A 16,011-nucleotide genomic window follows, 5' to 3' on the forward strand; every position below is an offset into this window, starting at 1 on the left:
TTCTACCGGCTCTGGGAAGGCTGTTGCAGGAGGTACCAGCCCCGCAGAGGAATGCGCATGTGCCGACTCTTCCAAGTACTTGAGGTAGTTAGGCAGGATTTAAAGGGACAGTGTCCCATCAAACTTAAGCTTCCCAGAGGAATAAAGTCTGTGTGAGAGCCCCAGCGCGCGTCATAGAAACAATTAAGTGAGTAAGCATTTGCATTTTACAAAACGCTTCACCATCTTTTATCTCATTCAACCCTCATGACCTTCTTAGGTGGAGATTTGAAAGATAAGAAAACCATTTTACAGATAAGAAAACCGATTTATAAATACTCTTAAGTCCATCACCGAGGAAGTCCCCCCCCACCCCCCCACCCCCGCCCCTTACCTGGAATGCTGGGCAGGAGATTTACCGACCCTCCCTTCTCTCCGCATTTGGTCAAGCCTCCAGCTCCTCTCTGGGGGGAAAAAATTAGTTTTTCTTATCTCTAACCTAAAATTAATAACAGATGGACTTAATCCCTTGAGCAGGGGTCTGTTGTTTTTGTACAGCCAGTGAGCTAAGAATGGTTTTTACATTTTTTAGTTTTAATTTTAATTTTTTTTACATTTTTAAATAGTTGGAAAAAATCAAAAGAATAAGACTGCATGACACATGATAATGTCATGAAATTCACATGTGAGTATCCATAAAGTTTTAGTGGAACACAACCACGCTCGATTAAGTACTGTCTGGGGCTGTTTGTTGGAAGGTGGGGAGCTGTTGCCCCAAATAATTGTTTCGTGGCCATTTACAGAAACTTTGCCAACTCTTATTCTACAGGGTTGGCCACCCAAGCCCTCTGACATCATAGGTGATTTAAAGGATACCGACAGGTAATTATAATTCTATTTTAGCCTTACTAGGGAGGGGGACTCTACTGCAATCTAATAAAGGCAGCCTGAAGCAAGGGCAACCACCCTGACCTGAGAGCCAGGGGCCTGGATTCCAGTCCCAGCTCTGTGTGGCCTCAGGCAAGTCACTGTTCTTCCAAGAGCCTGTTTTATCCCCGGTAACCTGGAGTTGGGGTGGTAGGTGGTACAGTCCATTTACCTGGAAGGGACTAAGGAACAGCCTCCTAGGTAATTTTGGGAAGTACTGGGAAGGTTCCATTCAAGGCAGATTAATAGGAAAATGTGGAATGAATCAAGAGATTAACCTTTCTCCCATAATAGGCCAGGGGCAGTGTTATGTTCATCCAACATTTATTAAATTAATAATAATTAAAACGAGAGGGGTGCCTGGGTGGCTCAGTCAGTTAAACGTCCAACCAACTTCGGCCCAGGTCAGGATCTCAAGGTCTGTGAGTTCCAGCCCTGCATTGGAGCCCCACATCAAGCTCTGTGCTGACAGCTCAGAGCCTGGAGCCTGCTTCGAATTCTGTGTCTTACTCTCTCTCTCTGCCCCTCCCCCGCTCACTCATGCAGGCTCCCTAGCGTGCAGTCTCTCTCTCTCTCAAAGTAATAAATAAACGTTAAAAACATTTTTTTAATAATTAAAATGATAGGGGCGCCTGGGTGGCTCAGTCGGTTGGGTGTCCGACTTTGGCTCAGGGCATGATCTCGATGTCTGTGAGTTTGAGCCCTGTCTCGGGCTCTATGCCGACAGCCTGGAGCCCAGAGCCTGCTTCGGATTCTGTGTCTCCCTCTCTCTCTGTTCCTCCCTGGCTTGCACTCTGTCTCTCTCTCTCAAAAATAAATTAAGATTTTTTTAAAAAATTAAATAATGGGGCGCCTGGGTGGCGCAGTCGGTTAAGCGTCCAACTTCAGCCAGGTCACGATCTCGCGGTCCGTGAGTTCGAGCCCCGCGTCGGGCTCTGGGCTGATGGCTCGGAGCCTGGAGCCTGTTTCCGATTCTGTGTCTCCCTCTCTCTCTGCCCCTCCCCTGTTCATGCTCTGTCTCGCTCTGTCCCAAAAATAAATAAAAAACCTTGAAAAAAAAATTAAAAAAAAAAATAAAAAAATTAAATAATTAAAATGATAGACACCATGAATTGAGCCTGTGTGATGTCCTGGGCCCTGGGCTTGTCACTTTATATGCATTACTTCATCTGTTCTTCACTATGTCCTTGGTGGTAGGTACTATTAATATCCCCATTTTACAGGCGAGGAAAACTGAGGCCTTGTGTGTAAGTGCCTGTGGAGCAAGTGAATGAACAAGCATCACTTCTCCCAAAGGCAGTGGGAGTGGAAGGGTGTATACTGGAGTCTAGGAAAAGTTCTGAAGTCCAGACTTGGAGAGGCAACTATTCCCCTGCTGTGGGAACAGGGTGCATCACGTGGAAAGGTTGGGGACACAGAACCATTCCCAGCATCTAGGCCCTCAGTCTGGGTGGCTGTTTCTTAGGCCAGCTTCCCTCCAGGGAGGCTGCACTCAAGTCTGTGCCACAGCACAGTGTCTGTGCCACAGCAGAGGAATAACTAGGACTTAGAAGGGCACAAAGGTCTTTCATGCTGCCTCCTGCAACGTGCCATGAGATCCACAGAAGACCAACTCCAAAGATGTAGTCATTCCGCAACCTGACCCAGGCCTTGGAGTAGGAGCTGAATGAGAGAATAAATAATACAGAGTAAAGAGAGAGAGAACAGAGTAAAGAGGATGGTGTTCTCTCAGGACGGGGCCTCACAGGGGTATTCCTGGGATGAAGATCCAGGGCACGGTTCCTCTCCACAGAGAGAAAAGGGAGAGGGTCAGGATTTGTGGGACCCCTTGGGGACTTCTCCATATTAGATTAGGTAGAAACTCATCAGGCAAACTGGGTGCTGTAGGCCTCAGGGTCCCTGGGGTTGAGGCTCTCCCTTTCCCAGGGATGGTCCACCCAGAAGAAATCCCTCAGGGAAATCCCTCAATGGGGTCTTGATAGGTGTAGATGGGATCATGGAAGATAGCCTGGGGGCTGTGCCTTTGACTGGGTCCACGGTGGAGGGCTTGGATTTGGCATTTTGTCTGATCTGTGGTAAAATGCACATAACAAATTTTACTACCTTAGCCATTTCTGAGCATACAGTAGTGTTAAAGATATTCATTGTCTTGCAAAACTGAAAACTGCAAACTTGCAAAACTGCAACTCTATACGCATTAAACAATACCAAAATGGGTGAATTGTATAGTATGTGAGTGGTATCTCAATAATGATGATTTAAAAAATGATAATGTTGGGGCTCCTGGGTGGCTCAGTTGGTTAAGCAACAGACTTTGGCTCAGGTCATGATCTCACGGTTCGTGAGTTTGAGCCCCACATCGGGCTCTGTGCTGACAGCTCAGAGCCTGGAGCCTACTTCAGATTCTGTGTGTGTGTGTGTGTGTGTGTGTGTGTGTGTGTGTGTGTGTCTGCTCCTCCCCCACTCACGCTCTCTCTCTCTCTCAAAAATGAATAAACATTTTTAAAAAATTAAAAATAAATAAATAAATAAATAAATAAATAAATAAAAATAATGTTCACCCCATAACCTCCAGGTGACACTGTATCTATTTTGAGACCCAATTCAAATGTCACGTCTTGTAAGAAGTCTTACCTCTTCCACCATTCAATCCCCAATATCCTCAAATGGAGCATAGTACCCTTTATATAAAGTATAAACCCTCCACAGTCATTCTGGCCTGGAGACCCTCAGAGTTCAGGGTCCTAGCCCAGGGAGCCAAGGATGGGAGGCTGGAGGTGGTGCCCTCTTGACTCAGGCTGGGAGGTCTGTGGTTCCAGCTTTTGATGACAGATTCCATGACCTTGGGCAAAGCACTTCTCTTCTCTGGGCGTGGGGGTCCTCACTTGGCTGTAGAAGGCTCCGTGGGCCTGTTGTCCCCCAGTTTTTTTCTGCAGGGATGTGGGACAAGGCTTCACTTCCTGAGCCTGGGAGGTGGGCAAGGAGGAAATTATGGGTTTCCATTTGACAGACGAGGACACCAAGGGTCAGGTGGATAAGGCCTGCTGAAGATTTCTGAGCAAGGGATTGCTGGCCAACTCTCAAGTCATACAGCCCTGTACCCCATCTGGCTAATCCATGGGCTTTGCTTTCTGTTGCACCAGCAGGTGGGCACCCGGGCTCCCTCTGTAGCAGGGAAGATGGCTGCTAAGGTATAAGGCAGAATGAGAAGACTCTGAAAATTGCCCCAGTCCCCTCCCTGACCTCGGTGTCCATTCTTATTGCCCATTGCTGCTGCTTACGTGGAGCGGTTAGTTGTTCATCCAGGCAAAACTTCTGGGTGGAGATTTCACAGTGCAGTGTAGGGGATGGAGTTCAGAGAAATAAAAGAGTGTTGGGGTCTAGGGTCCTAAGAAGGAGACCCAGGACTGCAGGCCAGGAACTTTTGGCCAGAATGCCAAACTTTTGAAATCCCACCTGTACCTTGGATACCTACAGTAAGGTTTTGAACAAGAGACCCCACCAGCACATCTTAGGTCCCAGAGGGGCTAAGGGAGGTCTGTCCAGGGAGGCCAGCTTGCCTGGGGTGGGGTGGCAGCGCCAGGCAGCACCTTCTGTTCTGATGCTTTGCCATTCCAAGGCTGGCCCTTTAAACCCCAGACCATGATGTCACCACAGACAGCAAAGGACGGGAGGGGGACTGCAGGCCTAAGGATGGACTGCATTTCCCAGCAGTCTTGAATGCACCACACCTCTCCCAGCAGCCTCTTGCTCACTGCAGATTATTAACCAGTTCAGTGCCAGTTTCCTAGTGGGTTCTCAAGTGTCCTGCCATTCTGGGGTGAGGGTGGGATTCCCATGGGGGTGAAATGCCTGGAGCACAGAGGGAGCAGGCCAAATCTTTGCTTCTGGTAGAGGATCGGGCCTCTTTCCTGCCAGGGTCCCAACATCACCCCCAGCTTCTCGATGCAGACTCCTGAGTCCTCTCTTCCTAGGTAGTCTCCCTTCTAGAACCCGGGAGCCTAGCCCCAACTGGACGTCATCCCGCTCTGCTTAAGCTTTGACCCCAGGACCGTGCAGGCACTACCCCTTTGCTCCGGCAGCCCCCTTTAATTGGTGCGGGGACTACATCTCCCAGCGGCCCCCGGGAACATCCTGACGCAGCCCCCCCCCCCCCCCCCCCGCAACTACCCAGCCCTCGGGGAGGTGCGGGCCGGGCGGGGGGAGGTGACTTGATGTCATCCTGAGCAGCTGGGCGGCGGGTGCCGGTGCGCCCAGAGCCGGGGCTCCCGCGGCGTCGCGTCGTGCTGGGTCGGGTCCCACGACTTGAGGAGAGGTCCGCGCGCTGCTCGGGTCAGCCCAGAGCGTGCCAGCCGTCCGCACCCCGACCGGGGGCTGAGCTGGGGGCATGCTCCGGCCCCTCCGGAGCCGAAGAGAGAACCCGGGAGCGCCGCCACCCAGCGCCAGCGCCCGGAGCGGAACCTCTGCGAAGGAGCCCTGATCGGCCGCCCCCTCCCCACCCGCAGTCCCCTGTGGTCGGGGACGGAAGTCTGGGCTTCTGAGAAGTGAGTGTCCCCGCACCGGGAGGCAGATGAGATTTGCGGGGCAAGGAAGGAGGAGGTGGGGTGGGGAAGGATGCCAGGTTTTAGGAGGGAGGGGGGTGTGTGGGATTAGGGACCCCATTCTTGGGGAAGTCGCTGATGGCCTGTATCAGTGGAGCAGAAGGGGGCCCCATGCTGTTAGGGGCCAGGGATGAGGATGGGGTTTCCCCATTCTGGGTAGGGACTGGAGAGGGATTGTTTTGGAGCCTGGGGCCTTTAGGTCTAGGAGAAGGTGGGATATGCTCCTGTGGGAATGGGCTGCACCTGTATTTAGGGTCTGGGCAAAGGTAGGAGGGAATAGAAGACTGGAGCAGCCGCACACGCGGTCTTTCTGGGAAGAACTGACAGGCTCTCTCTGTCTCTCTTGCTGATGTCTCTGCCTTGACTTCATTTTCAAAAGAACCAGGGTGGGAACTCTAACTGGACTCTTCGGGAACCCCAGGACCTGAGGCCTGAGCCATCCTCCTCTCTACTCTGCTGCCCCCCAGGACTGGGCAGTTGCCGAAGGCCCTGGGGGGGGGGCCCAGACTGTGGTTGTGTGCCCCCCCCCGCCCCAGGATGGGCCCAAGTTAGTCAGCCTCACCTCATTCGGCATCCTCCGGGCCCAGAGGGAACCCCAGGGGCCCTGAAGGCTTGACCCACCGCCTGGCCACCATGGAGACAAAGCTGCCCCCTGCGAGCACCCCCACCAGCCCCTCTTCCCCTGGGCTGTCGCCTGTGCCCCCACCCGACAAGGTGGACGGCTTCTCCCGCCGTTCCCTCCGCAGGGCCCGGCCCCGGCGCTCCCACAGCTCCTCTCAGTTCCGCTATCAGAGCAACCAGCAAGAGCTCACTCCACTGCCCCTGCTCAAAGGTGAGCCCTGCGGCTGGCTGCCAGGGTACCCGAGTCCCAGAGCGGGCAAGCGATGCTGCGGCAGGTAGTGAGAAGCAGCTGGCCGCTGTGATCAGAGGGTTTAGATGGCTCCTTCTGGGCTGGGGACTCCAGCACTGGAGATGACCCCCACCCCCAGCGCTCCAGCCCTCTGCTGACGCATAGCCTGACTGGCCTGTCATCCTTGGAGGTGGGGCATCTGGAAGTGGCACCACCCTGGGGGGGCAGACCACGGCCGAGGGTGGGGCCCACAGTCTGGGTTCCAGGAGGCTACCGCCAGGGTCCTGGAGCAGGTGCTCAGCACAGCTCCCTGTGATCACCACGTAGGGTCCTCACCTCTGGGCCACGGGGCCCGACTGGCTGAGCCAGAGGGTACCCTGGAGATCCTCAGCACCCACCCTCCTTCTCATCTCTGGCTCTTAGAACAGAGTGCCACCTATGAAAGGGTGGCATGGTTGTTTTGGGCACCCGTGGCAAGCCCGGGCATCCAGGGTCTCTTACCTTGCTTTGAGTCAGGCCATCCTGCTCTCTGAGCCTGGGTTAGGAAGAGAAGCAGCTCCTTTATCCTGCAGGAATGCAGGGTGGGACAGGAGGCATTTGCTGTCTGCAAAGAGTGGAGGATGACACGAGCATTGGGGCTGGGGGCAGGGGGAGGCTGCTCTATGGATTAGGAAGGTTCGTCCATGCCCAGAGCTGTGGTAACCGGCGCGCAGGCTCAGCCCCCTCCCTTCTCCCCAGATGTGCCAGCCTCTGAGCTGCACGAGCTGTTGAGCCGGAAGCTGGCCCAATGTGGGGTGATGTTTGACTTCTTGGACTGTGTGGCTGACCTGAAGGGGAAGGAGGTGAAGCGGGCAGCGCTCAATGAGCTGGTGGAGTGTGTGGGGAGCACCCGGGGGGTCCTCATTGAGCCTGTCTACCCTGACATCATCCGCATGGTAAGCACCTGCCTGGCTCCCGGCCTCTGGGGGAGGGCTTGGGGGACATGGAACCCTACTGACCTGCCTGTGGTCCCCTTTTTCTGCAAAGGATAACCCCATGCTCTTTGGCTTAGCTTCAGGGCCTACATCTTCCTCCCCTCCTCCCTGCAGCCCTGCTGCATCTGGCCAGTGTAGGTCCCTCGGTGCCTCCTGGGCCTGTCCCACCCTGCACTTTCGCTTATGCTCTCCTGACGCCTGGCGTGCACTCCCATCGTGTCCCTTGTTGCCATGGCCTAGCTCAGGTGCAGCCTCTTCTCAGTGAAGAGAAGCGTCTCCGTGTCCAGGCTAGACACCTCCTTTTCTGCTGACTAGGATGTCCGTAGACCTTATTGCTTAACATCTTGTCATCCCCGCTGGACTCCGGTACCCGATAGAGGGCAGGGATGTGACTTGTTTATCCCTGGGTCCCCAGCCCCCAACCCAGGGCTTCCATATGTTCAGGTCATGATCGCTGAGGAGTGAATTGCTTGCCGGGGCAGGTGCTGAGGCTCGTTAGACCTTTGGATAAGGGACCTCCTGGCTTTTCTGCCTTCGAGGGTTCTTCCTAAAAGAACCCTGCCCCTGCCCTTCAGATCTCAGTGAATATCTTCCGGACCCTGCCACCCAGTGAGAACCCTGAATTTGATCCTGAAGAGGATGAGCCCAACCTTGAGCCTTCCTGGCCACATCTGCAGGTACGGGGGCTGGGGAAGGCAGGGAGCTGAGTTTCAGTAGAGGGGGGGATGGCCTCCTAGACTGGCAGAGGGCGGGTAGGGGGAGGAGGGAGGCTGTTCCTGAAGTCACCTTTTTGTCTTTCCCCTCTCTCAGCTGGTATATGAGTTTTTCCTGCGTTTCTTGGAGAGCCCAGACTTCCAACCCTCTGTGGCCAAGAGATATGTGGATCAAAAGTTTGTCCTGATGGTGAAGTGGGGAGCCCAGGCCGGGTGGTGCCATGGGACAGGGGCAGGCTCTCTGAGGGGTGTGGGGATAGGATGGGAGCAACCTGGGCTTGGCCTCTCCCCTGACCCCTGACCCTGGGTCCCCCAGCTCCTGGAGCTATTTGATAGTGAGGACCCCCGGGAGCGTGAGTACCTCAAGACCATCCTGCACCGGGTCTATGGCAAGTTCCTGGGGCTCCGGGCCTACATCCGCAAACAGTGCAGCCACATCTTCCTCCGGTGGGTGCCTGCTGCCTGCCCAGCTGAGACCTGGGGAGGGAGGGGAGCTGCAGGGGAGAAGACAGAGGCAAAGGCTCCCGTGAGGTCAGCAGGGAAAGGGTATTTATTTCCATTTTACAGATGAAAAAAATAGAGGCTGAGGGAGATGAAGTAGTTTGCAGGGACTCGGTCAGTCCCGGGAGCCTAGGAGCCTAGGATCCAAATCTTTTGATCTTTATTGTGCTGGACCATAAAGACCCAAATGAAGAGATTCTTTCTGCAAATGTGTATTGAGCAATGATGCCCACTGGGCATCAGGGGGCCCCATGGGTCTGGACAAGGGTAGGAAGGAGTTGAGATTGGCTTTGGAGCTAGGTGGCCTGTTTTGAGTTTGGTTCAAATGTTTGGGTGACTGTGGGCGAATCATTTAGGTTCTCCCATCTCTAAAATGGGAATGCTAGCTACACTAACCCAGGGACAGTCATCACGATGAAACAAGGCAGTGCTTCCAAAGCACACAGCATATAGCTCCTTGACCGAGGCTGAAACATTTGTTCTTGTTGTTATTAGCTACAGAATAGGTGAGACCTGATCCCTGTCCTCCAGGAGTTGTAGTTCAATAATAATCCTGTTATTAACTTTGGGGCGGGTGTCATCAAACTGCCGAGCCCCGATTTCTTTATCTGTTTAATGGATTTAATAAACCCTATCTCTCAGGATCATTTTGAGAAGTCCATAGCACAGACTAGATGCTCTTAGTGTCTGTTATTCATTGGGTTGAAAGGCATGAAGAGTGAAGGATGCAGCCTGGGTGCCTGCTGACTGGATGGGGGGCCAGAAAATGAGAATTAGGGTCTGGGGGAGAAAGAGAAGAGTTGGAATGCTTCCTAGAAGAGAGGTTTGAGCACCAGCGGTTGGGCTGAGGAGGGTGATTCACCTGTGGGTGTGGATCTCAGTGGGGCGTGGTTTGGGGTGTTGGGAAGGGAGCTCAGCCTCTGGGTTGGGAGACAGTTGGATTAGTGTGCAGGATGGGGTGGCAGGCAGGATAGCTGAGAAGGGGCTGGGCCTGCTCCGATCTCTCTGAGCCCTTCCGCATCCTTCTCTTTCTCTTGCAGGTTCATCTATGAACTCGAGCACTTCAATGGTGTGGCTGAGCTGCTGGAGATCTTAGGAAGGTGATTCTCTCTGGGCCTCAGCCGGAGCATCAGGATTCTGGGAGGAAAGACTGAGGCCCGGTCTTCTGAGCCCTCCTCCTCTCTTCTGCCCCCACCTCAGCATCATCAATGGCTTTGCGCTGCCCCTGAAGACCGAGCACAAGCAGTTCCTGGTCCGGGTCCTGATTCCCCTGCACTCTGTCAAGTCACTGTCTGTCTTTCATGCCCAGGTGAGGCCCAGGCCTGGCCCTGCCACAGCAGAGAGATCCTGACACAGTCAGGGCAGCCATCCGGTCATCCGGGTCAGCCCAACATTTTGCTCCAGCCACACACTAAGTCCTGAACTCATGGGATCCTCCCTCCCTTACCTCCTTTTCCTTTACTAATTCTGTTCCGTCTACCTTCGAGAATTTCCATGACGCTTTAAGGCTGATCTCAGACATCAGCTCTGTGAAGACTTCCCAGCCCTTTCCCTCCTGACCTGCCCTAGGCAAGATTAAACTCTTCTCTTGCCACGGTCCCACAGATTGTGATACAGATTTCAATTATGGAAGCTTTTGTAAAATGTATAAGGACTGGTGTGCTGAATGTTCCTCCCGGGTGAACACGGTTATGTCCCTGCACACACAGCACGGTGTCTGGCACATCATGGGTAGTCAGTCAATAAACGTTTAGTAATGAGAGAGTAGACACAGTAAGTGAGCAGACATCTGGCCTCCCGTCCTGGTCCCCTCCTGACCCCAGTCCTCCTTCTCTCCACCCACCCGCCTCCCCCCCTCAGCTGGCATACTGTGTGGTGCAGTTCCTGGAGAAAGACGCCACCTTGACAGAGCACGTGAGTACCTCTGGGGGGCAAGGCAGGCCCCACCCCTGCAGGTCTGACTCCTCTCTGCCTCAACTCCCACAGGTGATCCGGGGGCTGCTCAAATACTGGCCAAAAACCTGTACCCAGAAGGAGGTACGAAGAAGGGCTTTGATGCCCACCAGGGGGAGGGATCAGGAGGGCTGTTTCTGGAGGGCGGTCAAATGCGTGTGGGGGGGGAGATGGGAACTGCCGTGTCCTGTGTCCCTACCTCCAGGTCATGTTTCTGGGGGAGATGGAAGAGATTCTTGATGTCATCGAGCCTTCCCAGTTTGTGAAGATCCAGGAACCCCTCTTCAAGCAGGTGGCCCGCTGTGTGTCTAGCCCCCATTTCCAGGTATGGGGTCTGAACAGGTAAGAGTGGGAGCCAGGGTAGGGACTAGGAGGGCTGGCTAGTCGAACAAACACCGCTCCCTGCGCCCTCAGTGTCTCCTCTGGACCCTCCAGGGTCTGGTGACGGGGAGATGCTGGACTTCAGGTCAGGAGACCTAGGGTCAGGCTTCAGCTGTACTCCCGAGGGGCTAAGGGGTCACAGGCAATCACTCCGCCACTTGAATCTGACGAAGCTTCCTCATCTGTGAAGGGGACCACAGGGATCTCCTCCCCAGATGGTGATGAGGTCTGAGAACTACGTAGTGCAAACCTGTTTCGTAAGCTGCAGTGTGCTCCAGAATGGGTTTTTATCCCTGCTCCCTCTTCTTAGTGGCTTTTGATTTCATCAGTCCCACTCCAGGGCACAGCCAGGCGGTTCCACTTCTCAGGCTGGCCATAACTGCTCTTTTCCTGCACGTGTGTGCAGACTGTCTCCCTCAATCTTATGAGCCTCAATCTGGTGGAAGTCAGTTCTTCTCACAGTGACTCTGGTACTTAAATTTATTAAACACCTCATTTGATGGTTACAGCAGCCCCGGGTGGGGGGAGAGAGCTATTATGAGCCCCATTTTACAGATGAGAAAACTGAGGCTGAGAGGTTAAACGCCTCACCCTAGGTCATACGTCCCATGTGTAGTGGAGCCAGGATTCAACCCTGAGCGTTGGACTCCAAACCCAGTGTTCTTTTCTCCTCACTGCGTTGCCTCCTCCAGTGGGTCAGATGAGCTGAAGCAGAGCTCCCTGGGTTTTGAGGTGGGGGTGGACACCGGGCCCTTGCACACGCAGGGAAGCCATTACCAGGCGCCCACTCTGCCACCTTGCTGCCCTGCCCCCAGGTTGCAGAGCGGGCTCTGTATTTCTGGAACAACGAGTATATCCTGAGCCTCATTGAGGACAACTGCCACACTGTGCTGCCTGCTGTGTTTGGGACCCTCTACCAAGTCTCTAAGGAACACTGGAATCAGTGAGTGCCCAGGCCTTGACCCACCCCACAGAAGCTGGTTCCAGGGTCGGCCAGTCCAGATGTGGGATGACTCCTAGCTGGAGAGGGTCAGGGATGGTAAAGGGGGCAGGGAGAGAGCAGTGCCTGTGGTGTTCACGGCTGCATGCTGTCTGGGACAGGCAGAGTCCTAGAGAGGGAGGTGGCGCCTAACTGAAGTTCTTCTCTTCCCCTCCCCCTTCGCTGGACCCTGCTAAGAACCATCGTATCTCTGATCTACAATGTGCTCAAGACATTCATGGAGATGAATGGAAAGCTGTTTGATGAGCTCACAGCCTCCTACAAGCTAGAGAAGCAGCAGTGAGTGTCGGGCTGGGCATGGGGGGAGAGGGGAAAAAAGCAGGAAGGAGCTAGCTCCTCGTGGTTGGAGGGAGCCTAAGAGGACGGCCCCACACCCTATCTGATCAGATGTTTAGTGTCCCTGTGTTCCTGCCAAGTGCCGGGCCATCCACGCCCAGCCCCCCACTGCCTCCTCCAGTCGTGCTCCCATGTCCTTCCAGGTATGGAGCTTCCTCCCCTTCAGCTTCACCACCGCAGACCGGGGCCAGTTTCCCAATGCCCTCTGCCCTAAGTGGAAGGTTCCCATACAGCCCCTTTACAGTGGGGGTGGTGGTAAGGGAGGCTGGACTATAGAGCGGCCCGGGTATGGGAGCTGCCTCACCCTCTCTCCCCAGGGAGCAGCAGAAGGCCCGGGAGCGTCAGGAGCTATGGCAAGGCCTGGAGGAGCTACGGCTACGCCGGTTACAGGGGACCCAAGGGGCCAAAGAGGCCCCCCTCCAGCGGCTTACACCCCAGGTGGCCACCAGTGGGGGTCAGAGCTAGAGATCCCCTAGAAGGGGAAGAGCTAAATTCGGAGCTCTCAGTCCCTCCATCCCCTCTCCTGCCCAGGGGCCCAGAGAGACACACACCTACCCCTGGCCTTGCCAGAGCGGGCCTGGAGGGCTCCCTGCCTGGCCCGGCATGGGCAGCTTTTGCTATGGGGAGAGGAGGAGAGATGGTGGTCCTGGCAACAGAACTCTCAGGCCTTTGTGGCAGGACTCGACCAGGGCAGGCTTGACCAGGAAGCTGCCATCAGGGACTGCACCTGCCCCGCAAAGCTGGGCTCCAGACTGCAGGCAGGTTCCCACCCCGGCTCCTGCCTAGAGCAAGGGCACTTAGCCCCTTGCCTGCCCTGCCTCGTGCCAGCACGAGGTCCTTCCTCACCCCACCATGGGATCCATGGTCTATTTATTCTCCCCAGCTCACCCCCAACACAGACGCTGTCCTGGGCCTGGGGCATTTTCTTTCCCTCCTCTCCCTCACCCTGTACTTCCTTGTCCCCTTTTTATTTATTGGGCAGGGGGAGGGGTGAGGGCATAGGCAGAAGAGATTCCCCGTGTCCTAGGGTGGGGGGGGGTGTCACAGTTACCATGGTCTGTCCCCCTTCCCCTGCCTGGGGGTAGACTTAATAAAGAGAGAAACTTGAGAATTGCTTGCTTTATTTAGGGGGTAGGGACAAAGAATGGAGTGAAATGATTAGATAGGCTGGTTACGAGGCCAGGCAGAGGCAGGGGAGAGAGAGAAACTCCCCTCTTCTCTGGAGGTGACAATCACGGACTCTTAAGAGAGCTGGAGCTGTTGTCCTCAACGAGGCTCAGGATATTTGGGATATACTCCAACTCAAACCCTCTGACCAAGGGGAAGGAGGAAGGGAAGGGAGGGGCTAGTAGCGCGAGAGGCGACACATGTCACACTGGCAAGCCCTGGCCGTGAAGATCTCCAGCTCCTCCCTCCGGTCCCCCCCACACTGCAGCTGCACCTTTACCTGTGGGAGAAGGGGGTCCATGTTCCATTCGCCTTCCTTGGGCCATCTTAGATCCCCATCTCCTCTGGTCTCTCCCCACCCCCAATGAGCCACTACTGGGCTAGGCCTTCTCACCTTCTTCAGGCCACTGATGGTACAGCACTGAGAGACAGAGGTGACGTTATGTCGATAGCCACTGGCCACCAGCACAGAGTACCGGGAAGGGAAGGCGCTAGACTCACAGTGTCCCACACAAGCCTGTGCCACATGGGAGCCCTGGCAGGTACCTTGGCGGTCACTTCGCACTGTCACGTTGAAGGCTAGAAGGAGACGGGCAAGTGGCAGACGGAGCCTCTGCAAAGCCTCGCCTAGCTCCTGTTGCGGGAACCTCCGGGGGGGTCCACTGAGGGTGCTGCCTGACCTTCGGTCCAGTCCATCAGCTGTTTGCTCCCACCCAGCTTTCTGCTCCCGGGGTTACTCACGGTGCAAGTGGCAGCCTGGGATGGCCACCTGCCGACCCCAGCCTTCGGCGACTGCCAGGACCAGCAGGCACAGGAGCAGCATGTGGGGGGATGCCATGGGTATCTGAAACACAGCGGGTGAAGAGCGGGCTCTAGATCAGCGTGCGGGTGGGAGGGGGGGGCTCTTTACTGTGTGCCTCCAGGTGAATGAGCCAGGGTTGGGCCGCTCTTTCTGCTTGGGGTGAGGCAAGCCTGTGAGCGGGGCTGTCTTTTCCCTGTATCCGTCTTTGGGCGCATGTGTGTGTCTGCCTGGGGGTCTCTCTTGCTGGGTGGGAGTGTGAGCAGCTGTCAGCTCGCTGCAGTGATTCTCCCCTGGAATTTCTTCTACCCTCGGAGCACAAACATCTGCCTCCCTCCATCTGCCCCACTCGCAGTCCCCAGGTCCTCCCCGGGCTCCTCCTGCCTCAGGAGGCTTACCACTTCCAAGGCCCAGGAACTGAGTGGCTTGCCGAGCGGGTTCCTCAGGTCCTCTGTGGGTCTCCAGACGGTGCTGGCTCTCCGGATTTTTATTTGCCAGCTTTCTGGAGCCACGCCCTCTCGGGGATCAGTTTTCATGCCTGCCTCCCTGCCAGAGGCCTTAGAGCAAATCCCACCTGGGAGATCCAGCTCTTCTCTGAGGTGCGGTCCTCAGAGAATGGCTTCTGCCGCTTTCTGCTGTCTGAGGTCCAGGGCTGGGGGAAGTGAGATGTGGGAAAAAGCCCACCGACTGGCGGAATGGGTGGCTTGTAGGCAGCTGGGGAGAGAGGGCTCAAGACCGGGCCGAGTTGTGGGCTGAGGGTTCTCTTCTTTGCCGTGTGACCGTGGACAGGACATTCCCCTGTTCAGGGCCTTGCCACCCCGAACTTAAAGCTCCTAAGCTCCTCCCAGGTTATCCTTTAGCCACTGCAGAGGGACAAGGGAAATGACCCCAGTCAGGGCCTCCTGAGATATGCTTGGTGGCAGAGTTGGGGGGAACGGAGGGTTCTAAGTCCATCTTTAGAGCTTCACTTTCACGGTCAGGTGGATGACTTCTCATCCTGGGGGTCAGCCACAGAGTGGGGATCCCCTTAGTTCCTGGAATGACAGGGTCCTGACTCCTAGAACAGTCTGGAGCTGTCAACCCCAGTAAATCCCATTGTTTAGTCCAGCTCTGGCTCTGGTCTTACAGGTAAAGCAGCTAAGTCTTCGAGAAGGAAAGCTACTAAAAGTCACACAGCTAGTTAACATCAGGCTAAATCTGCCATCCACACATGGTGCTAAATTACACTTGGGGCAAGAATGTGGCAAGTTGGAGAAGCTCCCCATCAGCAGTAGCTGCAGGACATCAGGAAGAAGCCGATGGTGATTTGGCCCCTTACACCCCAGGGCCACTACTTCACTGATTTGCTCAGAAAGGCAGAGCCGGCCACACAGACTGCCATGGCCTGAAGGTGCTCGAGAGCTCACTGGATCTCCCCTTCGGTGTTCAGATGAGAAAATCAGAACCAGAGAGGAAGGTGACTTTGCCAAGGCTTCACTGTAAGCTACTCAGGGTCAGAATGGCACTCACTTCGCTAGGTTCTGCAGTGTGCCTTCGGCAGCTTTGTAAAGCGGGCCATGTTTGGGACCATAGGGCAAAGGCCATAAACGCAACTTGTCCTTAATCCTCCAGTTCCACTTCTCTCCTCAGGACCTGGGCATGTCCACAGCATCCCCCTCTTCTCCCCATCCAGGGTGAGGCAGCCTAACAAGGGGCCTGCAAGGGACCTAGGCATTCCAGCCCCAACACTGCCATTAATCATGAGAACCTTTTAGCATCTGATGGACCGTCAGCTCTGTTTAAAGACTAGAAGTGACAAGGACTCATTACCTCACAAGGTGGCCCATTCTA

At 55.1% G+C, this 16,011-nt stretch overlaps 2 protein-coding genes across 3 annotated transcripts; one reads left to right on the forward strand and one right to left on the reverse strand.

Annotated features, from left to right (window-relative positions):
- The first annotated feature begins 5,107 nt into the window (after positions 1–5,107).
- On the forward strand, positions 5,108–13,323 carry PPP2R5B (protein phosphatase 2 regulatory subunit B'beta). Of its 2 annotated transcripts, XM_047071597.1 has the most exons (14): positions 5,108–5,450; positions 5,887–6,339; positions 7,096–7,292; positions 7,907–8,008; positions 8,142–8,234; positions 8,361–8,491; positions 9,586–9,645; positions 9,746–9,854; positions 10,406–10,459; positions 10,532–10,582; positions 10,704–10,823; positions 11,695–11,822; positions 12,057–12,158; positions 12,533–13,323. In XM_047071597.1, the coding sequence occupies exons 2-14, from the start codon at positions 6,141–6,143 to the stop codon at positions 12,678–12,680; spliced, it is 1,494 nt and encodes a 497-aa protein (XP_046927553.1). In that variant the 5' UTR covers positions 5,108–5,450; positions 5,887–6,140; the 3' UTR covers positions 12,681–13,323. The 2 variants fall into 2 exon arrangements, with proteins under 2 accessions (XP_046927553.1, XP_046927552.1); XM_047071596.1 differs by having other exon boundaries at positions 10,406–10,582.
- Positions 13,324–13,560: 237 nt separating this feature from the next.
- On the reverse strand, positions 13,561–14,717 carry GPHA2 (glycoprotein hormone subunit alpha 2). Its single transcript, XM_047072098.1, has 4 exons — positions 14,580–14,717; positions 14,124–14,226; positions 13,777–13,961; positions 13,561–13,662 (listed from the first exon to the last, which is right to left on the reverse strand). Exons 1-4 carry the CDS (start codon positions 14,715–14,717, stop codon positions 13,561–13,563), a joined length of 528 nt encoding a protein of 175 aa, XP_046928054.1.
- Between the last annotated feature and the right edge of the window lie 1,294 nt (positions 14,718–16,011).

The sequence above is a fragment of the Lynx rufus genome, unplaced genomic scaffold (assembly GCF_022079265.1).
Source record: "Lynx rufus isolate CCGP_SWC_20201006 ecotype Redwood Valley unplaced genomic scaffold, mLynRuf1.p SCAF_9, whole genome shotgun sequence".
Lineage (NCBI taxonomy): Eukaryota > Metazoa > Chordata > Mammalia > Carnivora > Felidae > Lynx > Lynx rufus.

What these genes read in the sequence shown, in the direction of transcription:
- PPP2R5B (XM_047071596.1), top strand. Translation starts at nt 6,141, where the DNA reads ATGGAGACAAAGCTGCCCCCTGCGAGCACCCCCACCAGCCCCTCTTCC. An exon ending in TCCACTGCCCCTGCTCAAAG is followed by an intron (nt 6,340 to 7,095) that starts GTGAGCCCTGCG and finishes CCTTCTCCCCAG; the next exon opens with ATGTGCCAGCCTCTGAGCTG. An exon ending in TGTCTAGCCCCCATTTCCAG is followed by an intron (nt 10,824 to 11,694) that starts GTATGGGGTCTG and finishes CCCTGCCCCCAG; the next exon opens with GTTGCAGAGCGGGCTCTGTA.
- GPHA2 (XM_047072098.1), bottom strand. Translation starts at nt 14,717, where the DNA reads ATGAAAACTGATCCCCGAGAGGGCGTGGCTCCAGAAAGCTGGCAAATA. An exon ending in GTTCCTGGGCCTTGGAAGTG is followed by an intron (nt 14,227 to 14,579) that starts GTAAGCCTCCTG and finishes GCTGTGTTTCAG; the next exon opens with ATACCCATGGCATCCCCCCA. An exon ending in CCATCAGTGGCCTGAAGAAG is followed by an intron (nt 13,663 to 13,776) that starts GTGAGAAGGCCT and finishes CTTCTCCCACAG; the next exon opens with GTAAAGGTGCAGCTGCAGTG.